At 38.0% G+C, this 23753-nt stretch overlaps 3 protein-coding genes across 5 annotated transcripts; 1 reads left to right on the forward strand and 2 right to left on the reverse strand.

The window, feature by feature from the left end:
* The first annotated feature begins 219 nt into the window (after positions 1 to 219).
* LOC108103064 (putative E3 ubiquitin-protein ligase UBR7) lies at positions 220 to 3172 on the forward strand. The gene is made up of 2 exons (XM_017208408.2): positions 220 to 1176; positions 2452 to 3172. The coding sequence occupies exons 1-2, from the start codon at positions 342 to 344 to the stop codon at positions 2826 to 2828; spliced, it is 1212 nt and encodes a 403-aa protein (XP_017063897.1). The 5' UTR covers positions 220 to 341; the 3' UTR covers positions 2829 to 3172.
* On the reverse strand, positions 1252 to 2265 carry LOC108103065 (radial spoke head protein 9 homolog). Its single transcript, XM_017208409.2, has 2 exons — positions 1857 to 2265; positions 1252 to 1796 (listed from the first exon to the last, which is right to left on the reverse strand). Exons 1-2 carry the CDS (start codon positions 2202 to 2204, stop codon positions 1299 to 1301), a joined length of 846 nt encoding a protein of 281 aa, XP_017063898.1. The 5' UTR covers positions 2205 to 2265; the 3' UTR covers positions 1252 to 1298.
* On the reverse strand, positions 2901 to 23272 carry LOC108103063 (dorsal-related immunity factor Dif). 3 transcript variants are annotated; one of them, XM_017208407.2, is made up of 7 exons: positions 17665 to 18661; positions 9383 to 9433; positions 7877 to 8464; positions 7375 to 7757; positions 7212 to 7287; positions 4877 to 4984; positions 2901 to 4018 (listed from the first exon to the last, which is right to left on the reverse strand). In XM_017208407.2, exons 2-7 carry the CDS (start codon positions 9411 to 9413, stop codon positions 3189 to 3191), a joined length of 2016 nt encoding a protein of 671 aa, XP_017063896.1. In that variant the 5' UTR covers positions 9414 to 9433; positions 17665 to 18661; the 3' UTR covers positions 2901 to 3188. The 3 variants fall into 3 exon arrangements, with proteins under 3 accessions (XP_017063896.1, XP_017063895.2, XP_017063894.2); XM_017208406.2 differs by lacking the exons at positions 2901 to 4018; positions 17665 to 18661 and adding an exon at positions 22947 to 23272 and having other exon boundaries at positions 4868 to 7287; XM_017208405.2 differs by lacking the exon at positions 2901 to 4018 and having other exon boundaries at positions 4868 to 7287; positions 17665 to 19247.
* Between the last annotated feature and the right edge of the window lie 481 nt (positions 23273 to 23753).

A 23753-nucleotide genomic window follows, 5' to 3' on the forward strand; every position in this document is an offset into this window, starting at 1 on the left:
AACTAGCTATTAATGTTAATTTCTTGAAACTCTGCAAGCTCACACAAAAATAGTATTATATATCCGCATGTTATTTATATATTATTTTGTTATTACTACACTAGCCTTTTATATTTCATATATATTTCTGGCTATTAAAAATCTAGCTTCTTTTATATACAAAGGCTCACCAGCACAGCAAACGATAGATATCGCATAGACAAACAGTTTTTGGCCATCCCTAAATATAGGTGGTTGAATTATTTGCAATTTTCATCCAATCGCGCCAAACGCTGCGCATTCCTCTAGTTTCAAGAAATCGACACGACGCCAAGATCAATTTGGTTTATTAAACTGTTGAAATGAGTGAGTTAAATGCCAACGCTGGTGCCACCGAAGGCGAGGAGGCCAATCCGCTGGAACAGTCGACCATAACGATGCTAGATGTCCTCGAGCATGAAAAGGAAATGGAAGACGAATATGCCGCGGTGCTGGGCGCCTCCGACGAGAAGTCCTGCACGTATGCCAAGGGCGCTATTGGCCGCCAGGCCCTGTATTCCTGCCTCACGTGCTGCCCGGAGGCTCGGGAGGATCTGGCCAAGGCCGCTGGAATCTGTTTGGCCTGCTCCTATCGCTGCCATGAGCACCACGAATTAGTCGAACTGTATACCAAGCGGAACTTCCGCTGTGATTGCCCGACTCAGCGACTGGGCAAGTGCTCTCTGAACCCACAAGTCGAGGGAGTCCAACCCCGGAACGAGGGCAATTTATATAATCAGAATTTCCAGGGTCTGTATTGCAAGTGCAAGCGACCATATCCCGATCCTGATCGTACCGTCGAGGAGGTGATGCTGCAGTGCGCTATCTGCGAGGACTGGTACCACTTGCCACACATGAAGGCACCAGGTTCATGCGAGAAATGGTTGGACACCTGCAGCGAAATGATATGCGATGGTTGCATGGATGCCAAACCCTTCCTGAAGGATTATACCGGGCTTGCCCTGCAGCCAGTTGTGAATGATTCCAAAGAAGCCAAACCGGAGGTTGAAGATAACCAACTCAAGAACGAGTTGGACCGCAGTATCAGCGACATTATGAAAGTTCCTGAGGGTGAATCTCAAGAGGAGGAGGGCGAACCAAGCAAGAAGCGTCCTAAACTAGAGGACTGCCGACGTCCTAAGCCAACAAAGCACCAGGGTAAGCAAATTATATTATTTGATACGCCTTCAGAGCTTCTCCAGCAACTATGTATATCTCATTTTATAATTTCACGATAATATGCTTCGAGAAATAACGAGAATTATTATTTAAAATCAAACTTAATACATGAAAAGCAGGTCAAAGTTCTTTTTGCCATCGCCCAGGTAAAGGAAACCATGTTTGTGCGAGTTGATTTTGTGGAAGAAAGTCATGCCCAGCCAAAGGCACGACTTAATTACCACCAAACTCTCGTTCCGTTGCATATTCAGGGCAAAGGATTGACCCAGCGGTATTACACAGTCGATAGTGTCCAGAAAGTCTACGGCATAGTTATAGTCGCTCCTCTTGGCCAAATTCACTTTGAGATCATTGCGTGGTAGACGATAAAGCTGGTAATAGGATTGATTGTCGATCTGCAGGTCATTAAGGCCCCGGAACATCTGGTTGGGTATAACACGACCATCGGTCATCTTGTAGAAGGCACCGCGTGGACAAATGGCGCACTCTTCTGTTATTATAAACACAATTGCTGCCAATCTTTCCTCCTCCTTTAGCTTTACTACTTCAGGGAGACTGATACCAGCCACATGGTTGCCCACAATGTCGAATGTGGGATCCTAAAGACAAGGATTACCGATTAATCAAAACATCTTCTATATAACCTTAGTTCAACTTACCAACTTTACATAGGACATCAGGCTCGGATCTCCTATAAAAGGCTCTCTAGCAAGAATGGTGGCCTGAAAGATCTTGGGGCTCTGAACAAACGGCAACAACTGCCACTGAAACTGGTCCAAACTATAGAAATACTTTCGATCCTTCAGGCAATCGTTTGTGTAACCAAAGGCAATGTAGTAATCGTTCTTGGTGGCAGTAATGCGACCCCACAGGTACATGCCTGAGAAGCGGTTGTCATTCTGCAAAGAGATTAGTGAATTTTCGATCAAGATGCGCTGCTCCGGCGATAGCTTCAAGCCGCAGTACATTAGGCAGTCGAGGCCTTCCGTGAAGTATTCTATATTCATGATATATTTTGTAAATTTAAATGGGAAGTGTAGGAATTCGTTTAGGTCTATAATGTTACGAATATTTGAACGATTTCTCGAAACTATTTGGATAGCGTTTTGAAAATAACCTTTTGAATTCTTAAACAAAAATCAAAAAGGATAATGCGATTTTCTTGGGATTAAATGGCACAGTTTTAGCACCACAAACTTTTGCAATTAACCACAATCTCTCCTATTAACCTATTTTTCCAATTCCTCTTTCAAGGTGCCGCTTTCTGGACTAATGACTGGCGCAAATCGCTTTGCCAGTGCTCCGAATGCCTATCGCTTTACAAGGAACTTGCCGTGGAGTTTCTGCTTGATGCCGAGGACTCGGCTAAGACTTATGAGGAGCGCGGCATGAAGCGGGCTGAGGAGAATTCCAGCTATGAGCAAGGCATTCGGGCACTGGCCTCCATTGACCGGACACAGCAAATCGATGCGATTACCGAGTACAATCGCATGAAGGACAAGCTGAAAGAATACCTGCAGGCATTTGCTGCTAGCAAGAAGGTAGTCACTGAGGAGGACATCAATCGGTTCTTTGCCGGCATGCGCAATGAGAATAATGCCAACCTGGGTCAGCCATATTTTTGTCGCTAAATATTTAGCTCTTTAAATTATTATAGTATTACACTCATTCCTCCATGAAAAAAGAAACATACATACACCATGTAAATTCTTAAGTTATACTTTATTATAAACAATAATCATGATCTGTCAATATAACGAAAAAGTTGTAACAAGGCATCGGGCCATGAGATTCGCATTTTCTTCTATATGCTATCCAGCCAAAATATTTATGTACATTGCGGTGAAATAGAGTTACATAAGAAAGAAGTAAAATTTATTATAAATTGGTAACAACCTATCTTGAGACCTTTTTACATAGCTCTAATTGGTTATTTTCTGGTATATTTTTATGAATATATGTACATTAAAAATTAGCAATATTGTTTTTGTTTATTTAAATGTCTGCAATCCCAAACTTTTTAGTTCTGCATCAATGCCCTGGATAAGTTCGGTGCTGTCAATAGTCGACAGATCCATTATTGTGCTGGAAATAAGATCACTTAATGATTGTACGTGTAAATCTTCCTGTGGTTGCTGCGGCTGCTGCTGCTGCTGATGTTGCTGTGGGAATTGAGACTGCTCTGACTGGGATTGGGGTAAATATTGAAGCTGCTCTGGCTGCGATTGAGGCAGGAACTGCTGCTGAGTCTGTTGGAATCCCTGTTTTAAGTCCAAATTCCCTTGTGGCGGCAAGCTTATGGCACTCATTTTTTGACTCGAGAAATCATTGTTATTGTAGTTCATAATGTTGATATTATTATTGTTAATTGGTGTTACGGAGCCGCCATTAAAATGCGTTGGACTACAGCTATTAATTGAGAAGTTAGAAGTCTCTGGCAGATATAGATGATTACGCTGTTCGATTTGCATCGGCGGAATGCTATCCACTGTGCTGCAGTTGGACCGAGGCGATGCAAAATTCCCATTATTCGGAAAGTTTGAAGTCTCTGGCATATATAGATGTTGGTTGTTCTGGCCGATTTGCATCGGTGGAATGCTATCCACTGTACTATTGGACCGAGGTGATGCGAAACTGTGCTCAACTGATGGGCACTGACTTCTCCAGCTATCCCCATCCATAAATCCGTTTTCCACTTTGATGTCGTTCACAAAATTGGGACTTCCAGCTGGATACATCATTGGCATAACCGGCGACACCTGTGTCTGCGGTGCTGATGTCAAAATCTGTGGTGTTGGAGCCACCGTACTCGTATACGGGCCTAGAAGATATATACAAAAGTTTTAGCTGTTTGTTTGTAATATGACCGAAAGAAAAATTTAATGAACGCAACAGTAAACCAAAAGAAGCATTTACATAATTGAGGCGAAACTGAGGTGAAACTAAAGCAATTTGCGAAAACTCAAAAAGGACAACAGCAAACCACAACATCAAATTGCCTTTAGGACAGCAATATCAACTTACATTATTTGATGTCCAGCTTTGGTAGTAAATATGAAGCTTGTTGAATACTAGACAAAAAAAATAGGAAGTGACACATCCTCGGTGGTCCGAAGTCTCAAATACCCTTGCTTTTGTATATTAACACATAAATGAAACTAAAATCTTTAACCAATAAATACATTTAAAAGAATAAACTATATCATTCATAAGTGGATAATCTTTAAAATATGAAATTTTTATTTATTTTTGCTTCTACCAAAAGTCAAGGGTATAAAAAAATGATAAAAGTTTAAATAAACAAAAATATATATTGATATTCAACGACTTTTACCAAAAAACTTTTATTCATCAAATTTTAATACATTAAGAGCGGATAGAACAAATATATTCAATTCGAACGACCTAAATAAATTAAATAATCTTCGACTACATCTTAACATTTTTCAACAATTCTGGGTCGGACATCAACTTTATCCATTGGTCCACAAGGTATTAAGTCCTGTACTATATATAGTGAATATTCACCAACAATTTTCGCCTACTCGAAATTACAATCGAGAAATGAGTTTTGTGTGAGAGATGTGTTTTATTCTAGGAACTACACAGACGTAATGGTTGTATAAAGAAACCCAATACCAGCACCAGTAATAAATGCGGAAAATTCTTGAAAACTTACTGGACGTTTTAACCTGCTTGGATGGATACAAATCGGTGCTCATGAGACTGCGCTTTAGGCTTTCGACTGTTTTTCGGGCCACCAAACGATTGTATTTTGTTAGAAGTTCTACAAAGATATTCGGATTTTGGGGCGATTAGAAAAGCATATATATATAATAGAAATCGGTGAGTTTTCTTAGCTAAAAATTTGTATATTCATTATGACATATTTGTAATTAATACTGAAAGAGAAGACGACTAGAAAAGATATTGTTGCAGGTGCATTGTGCTTTGTTTTTTTCCAAGCTAGATGCTAGAGTTTTGGGTAACTGATTATAGTTTGCATTTGAAAAATATTAAACATTCTAAAATTTGTTTTAACAAAGTGTAAGAAAAAAACAATTATGAATCATATTACGCAAGCCAGTCACCCAAAACCCTTTCATCATCCCCCCATCTCTACTCCAAGCCATTTGCCTCCGCCAGTCGTCGGGCTATTTCATCAGCACTAAGGAAATCCGATGTATCTACTCCGCCTTCCGCTCCACCAACTGCTCCACCCTCACCGATCTCCCCGCCAAACGGTGGTTCCGGACTTTTAGTCGTATATAGAGCAAAATGTTCCGCCTCGGAGAGATCCACACTGGGATCCAATACCACCCCGTAGGCTCCCTCACACAGATTCTTGATACTCTGTCTGTCGGCAATGGCTATCAATTCCATATTGCCATCACTCAAGGGAATATCTGCTAGTTGCAGAGTGCTTAAGGTCTTTCGGTCCAGCGGTCGTCCGTAACTGAGGGTACTGGCATTTGAGTAGCTCTCCGGGCGTAGCAAACTATTCTCACTATCGCCGCCTTTTAGTGGTATGTGGATTACATCTGCATCCAAATGAGCAGGTCTTTTTCCCGAAACACTACTGGAACTTCGACCAACAGGCTTCCCATTTCTACCCTCGCTTTTGCCCAATGGTTGCATGGACCGTGTGGAGCTGCGATTGGGATCTCCTAGGGAAAAGTGCGCCACACTGGGCTCCCTACTGCCGGTGGGTGTAGTGGCCTTGGATCCACCAGATAATTGTTTATTGGGACTGCCGCCGGGTGTCAGAGATTCATCGTCATCGGCCCTGCTCTTTCGGCGGGAGAAGAATCTTGAAAAGAATCCCTGACGCTTTTTGGGCGAAGCACTTGGCGTGGGTTGCCTTTTAGTGGGACTCTGGTCAGGGGTTCGCATAATGATAATTGGAGATGGAGTGGTTCTATTGGAGCTCAAGCTGCCATTTCTCGAGCGACTAACAGAGATAGAATCACTAACTATACTCAGATCTTGAGAGTTTCTCTGGGGTTTCGGTGGCAAGGGAGGTAATCTTTGGTCCGAAACTGGTGAAGGAGTTCGAGGTGGCAACGGCAAGGGTGGTGAATGGGGAGGCGTGGCTGGGGTCTGAGCAGCATTCACTTTGATCTTGGGTGCTGGAGGATTTGTTAGTACCACCAACTCGGCATCATCCAACTGACCAAACGGATTGGTAGGTGGATAAGTTTGAACTGGCTTTCGGTTTTCTTTGGGTACTCCTATGTCTATGGGATTATTGAAAGCTATCTGCAGGCTAGTATACGTGGCTGTCTCATCGAAGTTCTCGTCTAAGTCCACAGAAGCCTGGGCACTGGCTGAAACCAATTCCGGTTCCTTTTCGTTTTCCGGCAAGTCTTTCACGGCGGGATTTTCAAGGGTATCCCTACGCGAACCATTAGCCACAAGACCGTGCCCTTCCTCATCCAACTGATTTGTTATCGTCGTATTGGCAGTCAAACTGCTGACATTGGTAAATGCAGTCTGAGCTGTGCTATTCGAAAGGGATTGGGTATCCCCATTTTCTACAGTCAAGCTATCCGTTCTCTCAAACTCGCTGCTCTTCATCCACTCGGTTATTTTGTCCACATTGCTTAAAGGACGCGATTGCAGTTGAGGATGCTGTAGGATCTCCTCCATGGGCGTGGATGTTTGGGTGCAGTCGTCCGCCAATTGGGGTAACAATTGCGGAACTTCTAGCTCAATTTCCATGTCCGGTTCGTTATCGTTATCCGTATACTCGGTGACAGTGCCACCATCCATTTCATGTGATTCACCCCGTTGACGCATTTGCAGCTTCTTGACTGCAATCTCAAATTCATTAAGAGTTCCGGAACTCTGTTGATCGTCCGATGAAACCGTATTATTATCCTCCTCGAGATCCATCGGTGGGCATGAGTACTTGGTGGCCGTGGTTTCGCTGTCGAGGGAAAGAATCTGCTGGAACACGTCCAGCTCTTGGCGGCGCTTTAGCTTTCGCTGCAACCGGGCAAAGGTTACCGTACCTGGATTTGGGTAATACTCGAACTTCAGCGGGGCACTCGTCGCTCCATCTGAAGGTCGTACCAGCTTCAGCTCCACCTGTTGAGGCGAAAATATAGGAAAATAAGTTAATACAAATTATAATTATATAAAATATTATTCTTAGTAATAAATAAATAAACTTACATTAACACTTTGAGTGATCTCGGTGTTCCTGTAGCGTGGTGTCTTAAAGGCTATGGCCATCTGCTTGTATACATCTGTGGGGTGAAACTCCGCATTGGCAAACCAGGTTTCCCGTCCGTCCCTGTCCGTCTCGTAGAATCGCACCTCGATGTCGTCCTTGGCGATCTTCTCGCACAGCATGATAATCTCCGCTCCGCCAGTCACCTGAGCCGAGCAGCTGCACAACCGGGAGATGGTCAGCTCGTTGCTTTTGCCGTAAATCGGAGAGGATACGATCGGATCCAATGGCACTTTAGCATTGCCCACTGTGATGAAGGCCTGGTAGCAGAGGCGAAGCTCATACCGGTTGATCTTGTCGATCTGGTCTTTGTGATCGAATTTGGCTAGAAAAGAGTTTAGGAAAAAAAGGGTTATATAAATAAAATTATGAAATTACAAAAGACCAATTTTTTAAATTTATATTTTAGCTATCTTTTAGTGGGATTTTTTTAAATTGACTCACCATTAAAGGGATCGACGTTCCTTTTCTCTCTTTCCACCAGTGAGTCGCGCATTTCCAGCTTCTTGGCGCACTGGATGCCCACTTTCTGCAGAACCAATCGCCGTTCCTCCGGAGGCAATCGCTTCGAGTAGACACCTGATTTACAGGCATCTGCCTCCTCCTTGCTGACCAACCAATGGGGATGTTGGCGATAGGGCTCGTCACTGGTAACACATGACACCACGATGATAACGGGACCGTCGTAGTTGCACACCTCGATGGTGGGAAAGGTTTTGCCTGTTTCCGAACTGGAAGTCATGCCAGGAATTGAACCGGCAGTACGACCCTCGCACTTATATCGAAATCGGATTATATGATTCGTGGGCTCCTCCACGATACGCAGGTAAGGTCCACTTCTAGCACTTGACGTGGGCACATTTTGATTCATATTCTGATTCTGGTTCAGAAGGTGAACCGGCAGGTGGGACGGCATTACCGGCAAGGAAGTCGACTGCGATAATATGTGCTGCGCGCCACCACCTCCTCCAACCACTCGGCCTCCTCCGTTGGCGCCACCGTTCAACTCCATGCTGGCATTGATAATTTCCTCTGGGGAAGGTAAGTATTACACAAAAATCAATAAGTCAGAGTGCCAGAAACAATTTAGCTTAGGTTAAAGGAAGGGGAACTAGGAAAAGAAGCTCAGAATACACTCCAAGATTAAATGGAGTACCCGCGCGTACCCATTTCCCCTGACAGTTATGGGAGTAGCCACACCCACCTCAAGAAAATGAAACGTGTGAGAAATATTAGAAAATATTTTCATTGAAATGAGAATAAAGCAAGAATATGTTTTAGATAAATACTTAAGAAAACCTTAGAACTTTTTGATATTTTCCCAAAAATGAAAGTCAATGCCTTACGAATGTTCAATCATCCATCAAACATTACATAATTCAGCCAGCTAAATGATGATGGAATAGTTCGTGTGCGTGAGTAATTTTGTATCCATCAGATACGCACTAACCAACATGCATATATGGAAGGCATTAGGTTGCCATTGTTTTTTGGCGAAAGAGTGAAGGGCTATAGGGCTGGAAGGCTTCCTCCTTCAATTCCATTTGAACTTTGTTATTGCCAGATGTCGACTATGCGACGAGTTCTGACGTCAAAAGTTACGCAGCCATTTGCCAGACTTATTATGCCACTTTGTTCCGATATATATATGCCGCTGGCATTTTGTTCAGATGGCAACAGCAACACCAACGTCTGTATAGCCAAATAGCCAGGGAAAGAGCAATAACAATGTACAATTAGCCACTAAAAATTCCCCCACACAAATCTGATGTTTTCTGGTCTGGCCTAATTAAGCGCATTGTCGATTGACTTATGCCCACAGATTACTCATTAACCAGAGCTCTATCTCTTTTTCCCACCAAGGAGTTGGATTATGGGGGGTTCTTTCAGTTTATGTTAATATTAATTGGGGTTAGTATGTGCCATAAATTGATGGCTGTTTATACGTACGTATATCGCCAAAAGCCTCCTCCTCAAACATTGGATTACACTGTTGATTGCCTGAAAATTAAACCAATGATAGATTGTCATTAACTTTTCAGATATATCTAGCTAATGTTAGGAGTGATAGATTATTATAGATAGATAAAGCTTTTTCCTTTGTATGTAGAACATAAGCATGATGGATTGTTTTCCATTTTATGTATTAAGTCTATTAGAAAAAATTTTTTCATATACTTTTAAAATTGATTACACTCGATTTTCCATATTGAAAAATATTTTACTTTGTTACACGATTTAAAATATTACAGGTAAGGGTATACATTGTTGATTATGAAATAACTACACTTATATTCTCGTTTATTTCTTTAATCATTTCAATTAATTTTAGGGCAAAGAAATGATTTAGTAAGCCTTTCCAGATTAAGTTCCTAATCTTAGTTCCGTTCATTCCCCCTACTTAATAAGTACTTATAGTTTATTGAGTTTGGTAAACTCCCACAAATTTCGCAAGAGCCCAAAGTACACTGGGATATTCGTAGCTCAATAATGATCTGATTTATAAAGTAGAAAATCCCATTTTCAATGCTCTTTGTAGGTGCTGTATTATCTTTGTGATTTTTTCTTTCCCAAAATGCTTGCTGATAGCAAAATCGAATGTGGCTTGGTGATAATCTAGGAAAGGTGGTACTGGGGAATCTCTTAGCATGGCATTGACTGCCATATTTATGATAGTGTTATCAATAGGTTTACACGTACATTTCCTAGAAAGTTAACAGAATGTTAGGTCTGCATTTCGGTTTTCATTAAAACAAACTCTTATTAAAATCTACGAAAGTAGATTATTAAGTAGTTTTTAATAAGTTTAATAAGTATTCATACTGCATAATAAAATAAATTAATTTAATATAAGAATTTATGTAATAGTTTTTAAAACTCCTTTATATTTATTGAACTCAATTACTTAACCCTTTTACATCATTATGCAAATATTTATATTGTCATCTGTTTTCCTTGGTGCCACTTTAAATTGATCAACTGCTGCTAATATTTGTATAGACCTTGTAAGAGTTCTTGGTTAGCAAACTGCCATTATTTTCTTGCGTTTTCCTTTTAATGATGGCAAACATATGGCTTAGCTCCTAACGATTTCCTTTTCCTCTGTCTTCATCCTTACCCTTGTTATTTTAGTATATATTCAAATAGCGACTACTGCCGCATCGATCAAGGTTATCGTGGTTAGTCGCTTGTAGGGGATAATAACAATGTCGGTGTAATGTGTATTTAATAGTCGTAGCCATAAAAAGGCCAAACAAGTCACTCTCTGAGACACATTTTCCCCGTATTTTGGTCTCTTTTCCGCAACTGCAGTAAGGCATATGCCGAAAGTATTTTGCATTTTCTGCACATAACTCAACTTTTCAACAAAAGAAGAGCACGAACACACACACCCGAGCACACTCTCTTGGACACTGAAAGATAAAATCCAGCAAGAAGTCACCGCTTAAGACAGCCTATTTGTCTAAATGCCAAACGTTGGCGTCAGACTCACAAAAACACAGAAACATTGCACAGGAAAAAAGATGTTTCAGTTTTTTAAGATATCTGTTTTTAAATTCTAAACCTAATCAACTTTTGGGGAAAATATAATTTGTCATTTTAGTTATTCATATTTTGGGTTTTTGACATATGTATGTCTGTTAGTTACAAAGTTTATATAATATTAAAAAAAATCTTTAAAAAGTCATAAGTAATTAATTATTATAAAACACAGGATTTGTACATTTCATAATATGAACCAATGAGGTTCATTAAATACAAATTTCTTTTAGAAACTTAAAAATTATCTTCAATCTGTGGTTATACGTCAGCAATTTAAATATTTTCTTTCTGTGCAGCCACCAATACAATCGCTTATACTGAGACATTCGCACACACGTGGGGGCTTAAAAAATTTGCATATGGTAATTTTGTTTACATTTATAGCCTTGCAAAAACAATTTGTCCGCCACTGGATATACTTTTGTTGTTGCGTGTTTTTTCTTTAGCAATTCACACCACTCGCTTGCACTCACACTTCCTCCTCAGTGAAGACAGATCCTACGGTTTTGTTTACGAACCGCATGACGCTTTATGTGTCCACCTCTCCACCTCCTCGAAACCCACTTTTCGTGTGTCGAACATCTGAGCTGTGTAATAAGCAAATATGGGTCGATGTGTTGGTAGCAGTAGCCACCGAAAAAAATGAAACAAAAAATGATGCAATGCATTATCTTTACAAAAAATGTCTAAATTTTATAAGTCCAGCACGAGTCGAGCCCAATTACACTGTAAGGGATTGAAATTTCACTTCAGAAATTATTATAAATAAGTTTGAATATAACACTTTTAAGGTTACACTTAAGATATTCGTTAAAACATTTTTTGTATGTCAACATCACAAAAGATTTTTTCTTTCAGTGTTCAATGCGACATGGGGCCAAATGACATCAGGAAACTTTTAAGTATTTGGCGCTAGCTGCGGCTTAACTGGCTCTGACAGCAGCAGCATCGCTTTTCCCTAACTCGCTAATCTCTCTTACACACAGAATTACACACACCCACACACACACAGTGGGCAAGAGGACGAGCATTAAGGATATCCCGGCAGTGGGGTGATGGGGGTCATTCCTGCGGCATCGTTTAAATTTTTATACAAAGGGGGTAGCAAAAAGTTGAACCCTATCGATTGTCCTGCTCATGGGCATAAATAATAAAGCAACTCAAGTGTAACACACACACACACGATATACAAGAACAATTGCTTAACTATGCAGGTTGCCAAGCAACTTTCAACTTTATTAAGTATTTCTTTAAATACTGAATTTTACTAATTTAAAGATATGTAGCTTTATATAAATCAAAATCATGACGAATACATTTATCTAAGCCCTTCCCACACTAGCTACTTGAAAATCATTAGTGCCCTGGAGGGTAAATCGTTCTTAAAATAGGAAACCAGACTAATGGCTTGGCTAATTGGCTTAGACCCTGTACAAATGATATAAATATAGAATTTTAAGTATGTCAATTAGCCCTTTTAACGAAATTTTGTCTAAAAGCCGTTTGTTTTCTTAGGGAAAAGGATATTCTAACCTTTTTCTAATGCAAACTTTGAAGGATTTGTCTTCTTATGTTTGGAAATTAATTTAATCAATAAAAATGTAAACATTTATAATAAAAATAAATTTTAAATGAAATTCGACTTGGAACAATTTTAAAAACATAGTTGCTTGAATAAAAATTTTAAAGATTAACTTCAAATCCCAATTGATTTTCCGGAAATTAAAATACTTAATTCCAAATATCAATATTCCAAACGCGTTTTGTCTGGCTTTTTGGATTATTTTTTTTAGATTTCATTAAGCGCGGCACACGCAAAGAGCTTTTCTAAAGCGCGTAATTGCTTGGTTCAACTCCAAAGGGTTCTCTCTTCTCTCTAGGACCTTCTCGTACCATTTTTCGTGTCTAGCCCGAAGTAACTTTACCTGCCGGAGCTCCTCGATTCGGGCAACACTTAAGCTCAATAATACTTTAAGACAGGCCGGGCTACCAACTCTTAAAACGAAAGAAAAAAAAGACGAAAAAACGCCACGCACAAAATTTAATTCGCATTTAGGCTTACGTTAGCAGGAGGGTTGGAAAAATTCTGGTGGCATAAATCAGAGCTACAAATTGATGCATAAATAAAGCAAACAAGAAAGGATGTCGTCGGCAGAATACAAAAAAATTGAGCTAGGTAAAAGAAAAATGTTAATTAAATGTTGTCAAAAATAGCATTGGCATCGGGAATGATGATGTTGGGTTTTGAATTACGCTCGAGTCCTATATCGTCTCTTTCTCTATATTGGAATGTAATGCCTAACATACATATTTCAGTAGCTAGAACCTTGTCACGTGCCCAATCGATTGGAAAATCGCGTTCTGAACCGAAAATAAACACACAGCTAAATAGGAGAAATAATGGTATGGGAAGGTGGAGATGGTGGATGGAATATGACGAGATGGGATGGCTAGAAGCCTGAAACGAACACACACCATTCACCCACTGATGGCCTAATCACACCCAGTCGCACACACAAAATTCTACATCAAACACAACAGACAACTGGCCCCAATCCATCCACACAATTTCCCATTTGGCACCTCAAGTGCTTAGGCTGACATGTGTGTGTGCGTGCCTGGTCCTGTCAATGTCCTGGTCCTAGTCCTGAGTGCCTTGCATTATATTCGGTATGTGCACAAAAAATTAAATTCAAATAAAAAGTTCTTTCCCAACAAAAATTTAGACTGTCGCCGAAAATGGAAAATGGGGATAAAAAACGTCCCCAGGAAAATCAATAAACGTTGGAAATTATGATTTTCTTCTAGTTCTTTGACAGTGTCCTTCACCATTCCATGACCCGCTGTCATTTGCAGGAAATCCATTTGGCTTTCTATATGCACTGCATATATAAATAACTAATGTTTGTTTACTCCTAGATCCGAAGTTTGCTGAGGTCACAATCGATAGAATTTGTTGCTAACACAAACAGAAAATATTGGTCGGGTTTTCTATTTATACTGCACTTATTTAGGTGTGTTTTTTAAGAAACTGTGAGATTTGGTAAGTTCAAAATAAGTCTTATCACTTACAGAGTTTTTAATAACTTTAAGTTATTGTTATTTCTAAGAAATTTTATTATTTAACTTAACCATTAAAGAAAATCAACTTTTTTAAGAAACATACAGATATCTTATTTCTCGGAAAAAATAAAATATTTTGTTTACTTTCTGTTCTTATATCTGCGAAGTTTCATTTATATTTAAGTAATCTCTACTTTTTTTGTTTCTCCGAATTAAATATTGAACATTTTTTGGTATACTGATAACTCAAATATATTTTACCAAAAAAATGTATATTTAACATCAATAAACAGCTGCTGAAGTGGGTTTTCCTTTGGCGATGTCACGTGCCAAAGTTACTAGGACGCTTTTGATAAGGTTTTATCAATGGTTAATCCCCAGCTAATGATGTCCGAGATTAAACAAAGTAACGAAGAGCTTTAGATGGGGCAAGAACTAGACTTGGTGTCACTTTAGGTAAACTTTGCTGTGTTGAGACACAATTCTGAGTCTGTATAACGACTGAAACCATAAACACGAAAAACAATTTCCGACAGTGTTTTTTTTTATAATGATGATCGTTAAAAGTTGTTTGATATTTTTTCTAGTACAATTATATATTGTGCTTTGGTGTGCCGTGCCACCTGAAAACTGTTAATGTGTACAACTAATTAAAAGGCAATTAATTCGGTTACATTTGGCGTGGCTTCGCTCATCAGTGACCATTACAGCTGGCAAAAGTTAAATTCTACAGCCAATCGATTTTGGTTGGCTTTCAAGCAAATCAAAGGAAGCATTTTTGCAGTCAAGTAAATAATGCCCGAGTAACCCAAAGCATTCCCAGAATGCCGAACCAGACCACATCACACCACATTGAACCACAGCGCACCAGACCTCATTTACCCAAGCGTTGAAGCAATTCCCATTCTAATGGCCAAGACAAAACGTTCGTTCGCACATTCATACAAACATACATTCGGTTTTGGCCAAGAAAAACGACCGACACGCGATGACCGAAAATTGGAAGAAAACCGCAGCATTTAATTATTTTGCTATAAAACTTTTCACGATTCAATCAATTCTGATTTCGTACAACATGGCGTATGCGTAATGGGATTCTGCTTTTTCTATTGTTTGTGAAAATTCGGAGGGGGTTGCTGTTGGTGTGAGTTCTTTGTGGAACTTGGCAATCGGATAGCGGTGTAAATGTGAATGACAGATCATTGTAAAGTTTAGTTGGTTTTTGTTCATGCGGAAAAACAGTATTTTTGCTGTTTTTTTATATATATGTTTATAGAATACAGATTCTTGAGAGGGGTTATCAGACTCGTAAAATATAAAGACCCCTGGGAATTTCTACTTGCTGATTAAAGTCGAAACCTAATCGGTTGATTGAAAAAATCTCAAAGCGAACTTATTTTAAATGCATTTGCAGTTTTAGTTTAGACTGTTAAGAAATGTTAATAATATGTTATATGTAATAACCAAAAAAATATACACTTTTAAAAGAATCAATGTTAGATTACTTACTATGTAATAGTCGATAGATATTTAAATTTCATTTTTTAAGAAATCACCTGTTCGCCGATATAATAATTCAACGAAAGTTAAAGTTTTGGGGTAAAAGTTGATTCTTTAAGAATTCAATAACAAAATGCGCTAACTAGAGCCGCACCCTTCCAAACAATGTTTACAGCTCTATGCCACACACCCACACTATGCTGAACGTACAACCTGTGACCTTCCATCTGCTTTTGGCATTTAATTTACAATAACTTTCAATTGGAAACATGTCTGCTTAATACAATTGGCAAAGTTATTGGTATATGCATGAGAGCGACTTTATATTTTGTGTAAGCAAACGCACATACATGGACCAAAAGGTGTGAAAAGTGTGGGTATTGTTTGTGTTTTGCTTTCAACAATTAACGAAAACAATTCCGTTGCCTTTTGGCCATCGGTTCATCGCCCAGTTTAACTTAGATAGCTTCTGGCTTCTGGGCCCTGAGATAAATCGATATTTAAGTAAGTTTTGACCATGACTGTTCCATTTTGTTCTATTTTTATGGGTTCCGAACTGCCCAATTGGCCAAATGGCCAACTGGCCGAATGTGTGTGCGTGCGGATAAAGCAAAAGTCTTTAAGATTTTATGGCATTTCGTGTCTTTCGATTGCAGTTCCAGTTGCCTGTCCAGGTTGTATATATTCCTTTGATTACAAATGAAATAAACGAAATATTCCAGATGCCGCCGCAAATTTTTATAAACTTTTTCCGTGCCGATTTCACTTGTAAAAATATTTACATTTCCTTAATATAAATATTTGCATTTGCTTTTGGTTTTTTTTTTTTTTTTTTAATGTTGAAATCTTCATTGTTGTAATTCCTGTTCCTAAGAAACATCCTCTTGAGCTGATCTGCATATCTGATAAGAACCTGAAGACAATCTAAGTAAACTGTTTCTCTGAATTTTGTTGCGCAGTGAATATTTATCGCTTGACAATTTATAAAAATAAAACATCCAAAGGCAATTAGCAAGAGTTTTATGTTTGCGATAAGCATTATAATGTTTGTAATTACATTCGAGAGGAAATATCTACTCTGGGGAGCAGTTCCGGCATATGTTCTGTACATATAAGAATGAAATCTGAACCAGTATGTAAATGATTTTGCGCAATCCACAAATCAAACGGGAAAGCAACACTTGGTTTACTAATAAATACCAACTAAGTATTATATTTTTTTTAATAAATCGCAGTCAAGTCGCCTTCATTGTTTTGAGTTTTATTAGCATATATTATACGTTTGCTGCACTAGTAGAACTGCAATTACACTAGCAAAAATATATACCCGCAAAACATAAAAAATAATTAGTATAGAATGACATTTTGGGCTCAAATAAAATGATTCATTTTCTATATATTCCAAATTAGCAGGATGTAAAAGCAATAAAAGATTTTGTGTCATCATAAGGTTGCTTAAGTTTGATAAGATTAATGGTTGCAGTATATATATATTTGATAATTGGGGTTAAAGTATTATTCTGGATTTTATTTAAACGAAGACCTTTTTGACACTTTCTTAAAATCAGCAGGAAGTTAAAATATTAAAACTAAGACTTAAATGAACAAGATTAAGAGTCTTTAATATATTTTCTTATTTGACCTTTAAGGTTAAAATATTATTCTTGATTTCACTTATATGCATCTTCCAATATATATTTCATATCAGCAGGAAGGGGAAGTTATTAAAATAAATTATTAAAAAAAAATGTTTAAGCATTGTTATTAATTAAAGTTTGTTCTCTATTTGTTGGCTTGGAGCACAGACTAGCGAACTCATTTGTTTCCTTTTTTGTTGTATTTTAGTTAAATATTAATAAATACAATTTTCATTACACGTGGCATTCAGAAAATGAATTGTCAGTATCTTAATAGTATATTTATTTATGTATCTGGGATTAAAATTTATGAATTCCGCTAAGCTGCTTGTTATTCATTTCTTGCAGTGTCATTGCAATAGAACTTGATACGGGAAGCTGCCTGTACCTAAGTTTTCAAAGACGACTCATAGATAGGCGGGACTTTACAAACTGCGCCTTAGACTAGCTGACTTTGTTTTTGATTTCAGTTAATATATTATTGCTAACCTTTTTGTGGAATGGTATGCTTTTAATTTGATTATTTTCTTGTTAAATTTTGTTTGTTTGATCCAAATGCACTTGACGAGACAATAATCGAATTATCTCTTTGTTGTGGCGACACGTGTAATTGATTAACTTTTTGTTTTTTATGATTCCCCGTTGTTGGTTTTTTTTTTATTTTGGTTTGTTTGTCTGACTTATCATGCGCGCGGTTCAACTCACAAAAGGCGCGCCAAAAAATGTTGAAGAAATTAAGTAGAAAACAAAAACAAAAGTTGCTCCAGCAAACGCCGTAGTTGCTTAGGTTTATATATATATTATATTTTGTATATTTTTGTTATTGGCACTGCAACCGCCTGTTAAAAGCGGACATTGATTTATACACACATTTGTAGTTCACTTCGTAGTTGTCGTGTTGCGTATAATTAACCAATACACAGTCATCTATATAGTCGCGTGCGACTTGCACAATATGAGTTTTATATGTATGTATTTGTATGTGTACATATGTGTATAGTAAAGTTTGCGGTTCACTCACGTCCGTCGCCGGCCAAGTTCAGATTGAAACTGAGCGGTACGCTTCACTCTCGATTGCAAGAGAGCTTCGGACTAGCTTCGATTGCTTAGGCTCTACGCTCAGCTGACCGCTCTTTGCGATCGCCTGCACTCGGTTCGTATACTTGATCCGTATACTTGATAAAAATTTTACTACCGCTGATATGACCGTCGATCGCCGATCGCTGCTGTGGGTAGCTCCCAATTTTGTTTTCCATTTCCATACCTACTTCACTTCACTTTTTCTTTTCTTTTCCTTTATTTTGTTTATTTTTATTTCCGTTGTGCGTACTCGGCGTTTTGTTTTCTTTTTTTCTTTTCAAGTGCGTTCCTATGACGTAACCGAGCGCAAAAAAATGGTTATAGATTTTTAAGTGGATTCGGAAAAGTGATGAGATTTTTATAACGCTTTGCAGGTGTTCGGATTTCGATTTTCGACTATAAATAAACATTGGTTCCTCTCAAAAAATGTGTGTTTTTTGCAGGGAGTGAAAATTTATTGAAATAAATAGTTTGAAAATCACATAAAAATTTAAAATCCCTGAAATGTTGTTTCACATGAACTCCATTTTCGTTAAAAGGCGTTTAAAGTACTATGATGGCTAAAAGTTAATCAAGATCAAAGAGATCCAGCAATAGAAAAGTCTTATTTCTGAATGATTCATTCGTGTTTCTAGGCGCAAAAGTCTGAAGAATAAACGCCAATTTTTCGCCAGATGCATAACAATAGATCTATTTATTAAATATAGATATGACAGCTGAATATTTTTATTGATTTTCCCTGGAATTGACAGACCTGAAACTAGCTCGACCTTAGTCAAATGTAAATTATAAAATCCATATAACGTTGCTAATTCACGCAAGCAAAATTCCCAAAAGAGACCGAAAAAAGCAACGTCTAAGGTCGAACTGAGTTATTAACTCAATTTTTGGCTTCTGTTCCATCGACAGATTTTAGTCATTTTAAATAAACACAAGTGCAGGCCAAACACGTAGACGGAAAATATTTGCAGTTAACATTGCCAATCGGGCAGAAATATTTCAATACTGTTGTGCTTGAATGAAAATAGTATATAATTTATTTCGTTTGGCCCACGAAATTCTGAACTAAAAACAAAGTTTGCATTCAGCGTGGGCCGCGCTGGTCTACGCTGGAAATGCATTTTTCGAGTCAATTTACCGGCTGTGATATATGTGCATAGTCTATATAGGATTATAACAAAAATAAGTAAACCTACAGATAAGTTTTATGTTTGCCCTGAAATACATGACATCCTTGACAAAAAAAAAAAATAGAAAAATTTTAGCTGTGATTTAATTCTTTAAAGATAAAAACCCATGACGTAGTGGGAATTTAAATAACAGTCACGACGTAAACTTTAAAGAAAGTTGCCAACCTAAGATATTCTTTACATTTTAGGAGCTAATTTTATTGTTTTTATGATACTTTTTACTTTATTTAAAAACCAGATCAAGATTAAGTTGTGATCAAATCCAAGGTAAATATCCCATGACGTAGTAACAAAGTTTAACAAAACATATCCAGACGTCACGAAAATCTCAAACTCTTTGTCAAGTTTGTTTTATGCGCTTGCAGAAGAAGAAGAAAAAGAGAAAGAAGGGGAGAAGTCAAAGACACAGCAGCTACATCCCGCTCTCCATCCTCTCTGCCCAAAATGAAGCCCCCCTGCAATTCTGGCACATGTGTGATTCAAGGTCACACGCGTAAGCGGGACAGTAACGAAGAGAAAGAGTAAGAGAGTGTGGGAAAGAGAGGGACTGCAGACAAACAAAGCCAGGCCCCAAAGAAATCGGGGCGGCAGGGCAGGGGCGTAACTGTGGAGCGCATAGTTAAGCAACCACTTGTTGTTGCTGCCGCTTTTATTGCTCCTCTTCAGTCAGCGCCAGTTTAAGGCCAACATTTGTGCACTGAGAGAAACAAATTATGCAAAACTTAAAAAAAAATGTTCCTTTAGGAATAACTTTTATAAAAATTCATTACACGAAAAAAAAGTTAAAACTAATTTAAATCTTATTTATTTTCAAGTCATACCAAAAAAAAATTTTCTTACTTAAAGTTTTTTAAAATCATCCGAGTATATGTCAGTCTGAAAGGTCGCCGCCGCCCTCAAAAGAGCCAAAGAAACAAAGACCGTAGAGCATTAACATGCAAGACAATCGGGCGGGGAAGTTGGTGATAAGAGAAGGCGACGGATGAAGGGGCAGCGTATCAATAACACGAGCAGTAATATTACCATCTCAAAATGTTTGTCCAGCGGAAAAAAAACATGATTAACAAATGACTCAACAAGCTACGTCAAATACATATCCCCTGCGACATTTACTTTATTCGTTTCCATGGGACTTAAGTGTATTCTAACATAAAGGAACAAAATATATAAACAAAATCAAAAAACAAAACGTCACAGCTCAAAGTTCGATATGTAAAAACATAAGAAACGATAAGGTACTCTGATAAAGTATTCTAAAGACTTCCTTCCATATATAGAAATTCAAAAACTATTTTTATCTGGTAGTATGATAACAAAAAAACAATTTATGTTTATATATTTCTTTATATATCAAAAAATATCAAAGAAAAATGTTTAAAATTGTCAACGAAAATGGTTTACTTATTGATTTACAATTCTATATCTTCGCTATATAACAATAATATATATATATAAATTAAAGTGTAGTTTCCTTTTAACTCATTAAGAAGTTGATAAACTTATCCAAGAGCTATGAAAATACTCTACGAATTGGCAAAACTTTGGCGTGACATACAAAAAGATAACGTAAAAGGTGAACCAAAAACCTGTCCGTCTGCCTTGTCTTGGTTTTTGGTTTTGCGGCACTTGATTGGCTTTTGGATTCCCCGAATCGCTGATGAATCATCACCTTGCACACATACGTATACGTAATTTCTGCGGCCCAACTAAACACAACACAATTGTATCCCCCGCACACCGTCACTTTCAATTGGGGCCTTACGGCGTTTGTGTATGTTTTAGTGTTTGCCCATGCGGAAATCTGCTGAGAGCAAAATGCTAAGAGAGATCTCTACGTGGATGATCAACTCCAGAGAGTGGGAAATTTTTGAGGACTTATTGGCCAGGGGGGTATGGTTGCCATTCCAGTTCCCAGTCACTTTGCCATGCCACATTACATAATTGGTAACTGCAGGAGTTGTTCGTAAATACGTTGGAGTTCCGCATGCAATGTGCAGCTTTTGTTACCGATGATGTGGCTGTAGTTTCTGTTGCATTTTATACACTGACAAAAACTGGGGATTAAACAAGTATTTTTAGACAAACAAATGTTTTTTAAACCAAACAACGCTTTTCTGAACAAAAGTTAAAAAATGAAAGAATTTGTCATAGAAAAATATAGTTCCATTTCAAATAACACAAAAAATAAAAGTACGAATTAAGTAACATTTATAAACATTTTATATAGTCGACTTTTTTAATATGGTAACTAAAACTTTCGTTCTCTCTGTATACAGTTTGTTTTTGTGACCATATCAAGGTTGTCTGATCCCAAAGTCTCGAAGACACTGACTCCATCATTTCACAAGTTAAGGTAACGAAGACACAAATGGAGATAGACGGCACTTTTGTTTTGCTTCAGCCTTTTAGAGGGAATCAAAAACAATATTGCCAAGCATCGCGAGCAGAAAAACAACAACTTTGTGCGCAAATATTCTTAATTAATTAATGTGTCAGCAATTTGTAAGGCAAAGATATGCAAGTGGGCGGTATGGGGATTAAAACTTATTGGCATTTCTCACTGGAAATGAAACTGGAACTGAATTCTCATGTGCAACTGCAATTGCAAAGTTTTACTATTATTTACATATTCTCCAGTCGAGGAATGTGAATTTATTGTTCAAAGGTCAAAGTGCCAATCTCTTCATGTGAATAACTTTCCATAATGAGCTTTATTTTGTGAATTTTGATCTGTGGAACTCTTTGAATCTTTTATAGTGTGATAGATACGAGAATTTCATTGATAAAAACAACATGGTAACACAATTACTATCAGAAACAGGTGGAAAAACCATACAAACCAACAAACCAACAATGACTGTTAAAACTAAAATAAGCAGAAGTGTTTTTCTAGGTGATGTTACTCTCAAACATAAATAATTCACTGCAGGCAAGCTGAATTAATCTACTAAACGATTTACATTTTAAACATGTTTCTTGGTAATATTATCTATTTATAGGATATTCGAATTCTAAATGTCATAACTGCAAGTTAAGTGGTTTACGTTTACTCTTTACCCCTTTATAATGCAGTTGCTTTCCTGGAATAATAACAGTTCTGAAAACATTACAAATTAATAGAAAGAATTCTCGGAAGGGGAGGCGCGCGCCGTTCCGATCATTTTGATTCCAGTTAACACGTCAGTACCTTTCGATTGGTAGTTATAACCGCAAAACAGGTCACTAGAAAATGACGTTGATTTGGTAAATGATCGAGAGATGATTTAATTTTTGTCTAATTAAGTAACTTTTTCCCCAAGACGTAAGAGCACCTGGGAACTGAGATCGAAAATGAGTAAGATCCCAAGAGACCTGTTTGGACCTTAATCGGTCTGCTGGGATAAACCCAATTTCATTGATGTTCTGGCTTACGCTTACGATGAATACGCTCTTAATTATTTATAAACAAATTGGAATTTTGTAATCGAACGGCCAGAGATTATTTATAGGCGGAGAACTCACCTAAATCAGAATTTCCAGCCGTGGCAATAATTTAATATGCTTTGTTTGATTTTCGATATTTAGTTTAAATTTTCGAATTTTTATGTTCGTTTGGAAAATTTTGTAATCACATACACTCGCACACACGCACACACTGAACGCTTTCGATTTAATTTTTTCAACTGGATTTATTTAGATTAATTATTTAAGGTTTTTATGAGCTCACACACTTCGATTTAAATTTACGTTACTTTTTCGATATCGTAATTTTGTTGTCGATTTTTGTTAGGTTGTTATTTCTGAGGAAGCGAAGAACCGTTTGCCAACAGCGACGAACCGTTAATGAAGCCACCGACGCCTTGGCCACCACGCAGAGTAGTCGTACCGCCCACCACCCTCTGCCATTAAACCACCCCAACACCACCCAAAACACCAAAAACAGCAGCAAATACAATGTTGTCGTAGGGTCGAAAGCTTTGACCACCTGCGCAGACTCCGCCAGTGTGGTGAGTTTTTTCCACAAAAAAGCTCCATGTGGTGAACTAGGTTCGAACGCACATTTGGCGCCCAATCTAGCGGAAATTTCTGCCCCAGGGAAAATGACCCGCAAAATAAGAAAAGCGGATGCCGCCACCGCATTATGTTACCCACAATGTGTGAGAACCGCACCGGATGTGCTAGCTAAGCGATTGTGGGACAGACATCTCAACAGGATATCTTGTTCCTTTGAACTCAAAGTTTATTTGCTGGACCGAAATTTTTCATGTGTCAATCGTTCTGATTTCTTTAAAATGTAAACTTAAGTTTGTAAAACAAACAGTTTAAAAA

Source organism: Drosophila eugracilis, unplaced genomic scaffold (genome assembly GCF_018153835.1).
Source record: "Drosophila eugracilis isolate 14026-0451.02 unplaced genomic scaffold, ASM1815383v1 contig_1197, whole genome shotgun sequence".
In the NCBI taxonomy this organism is placed as follows: domain Eukaryota; kingdom Metazoa; phylum Arthropoda; class Insecta; order Diptera; family Drosophilidae; genus Drosophila; species Drosophila eugracilis.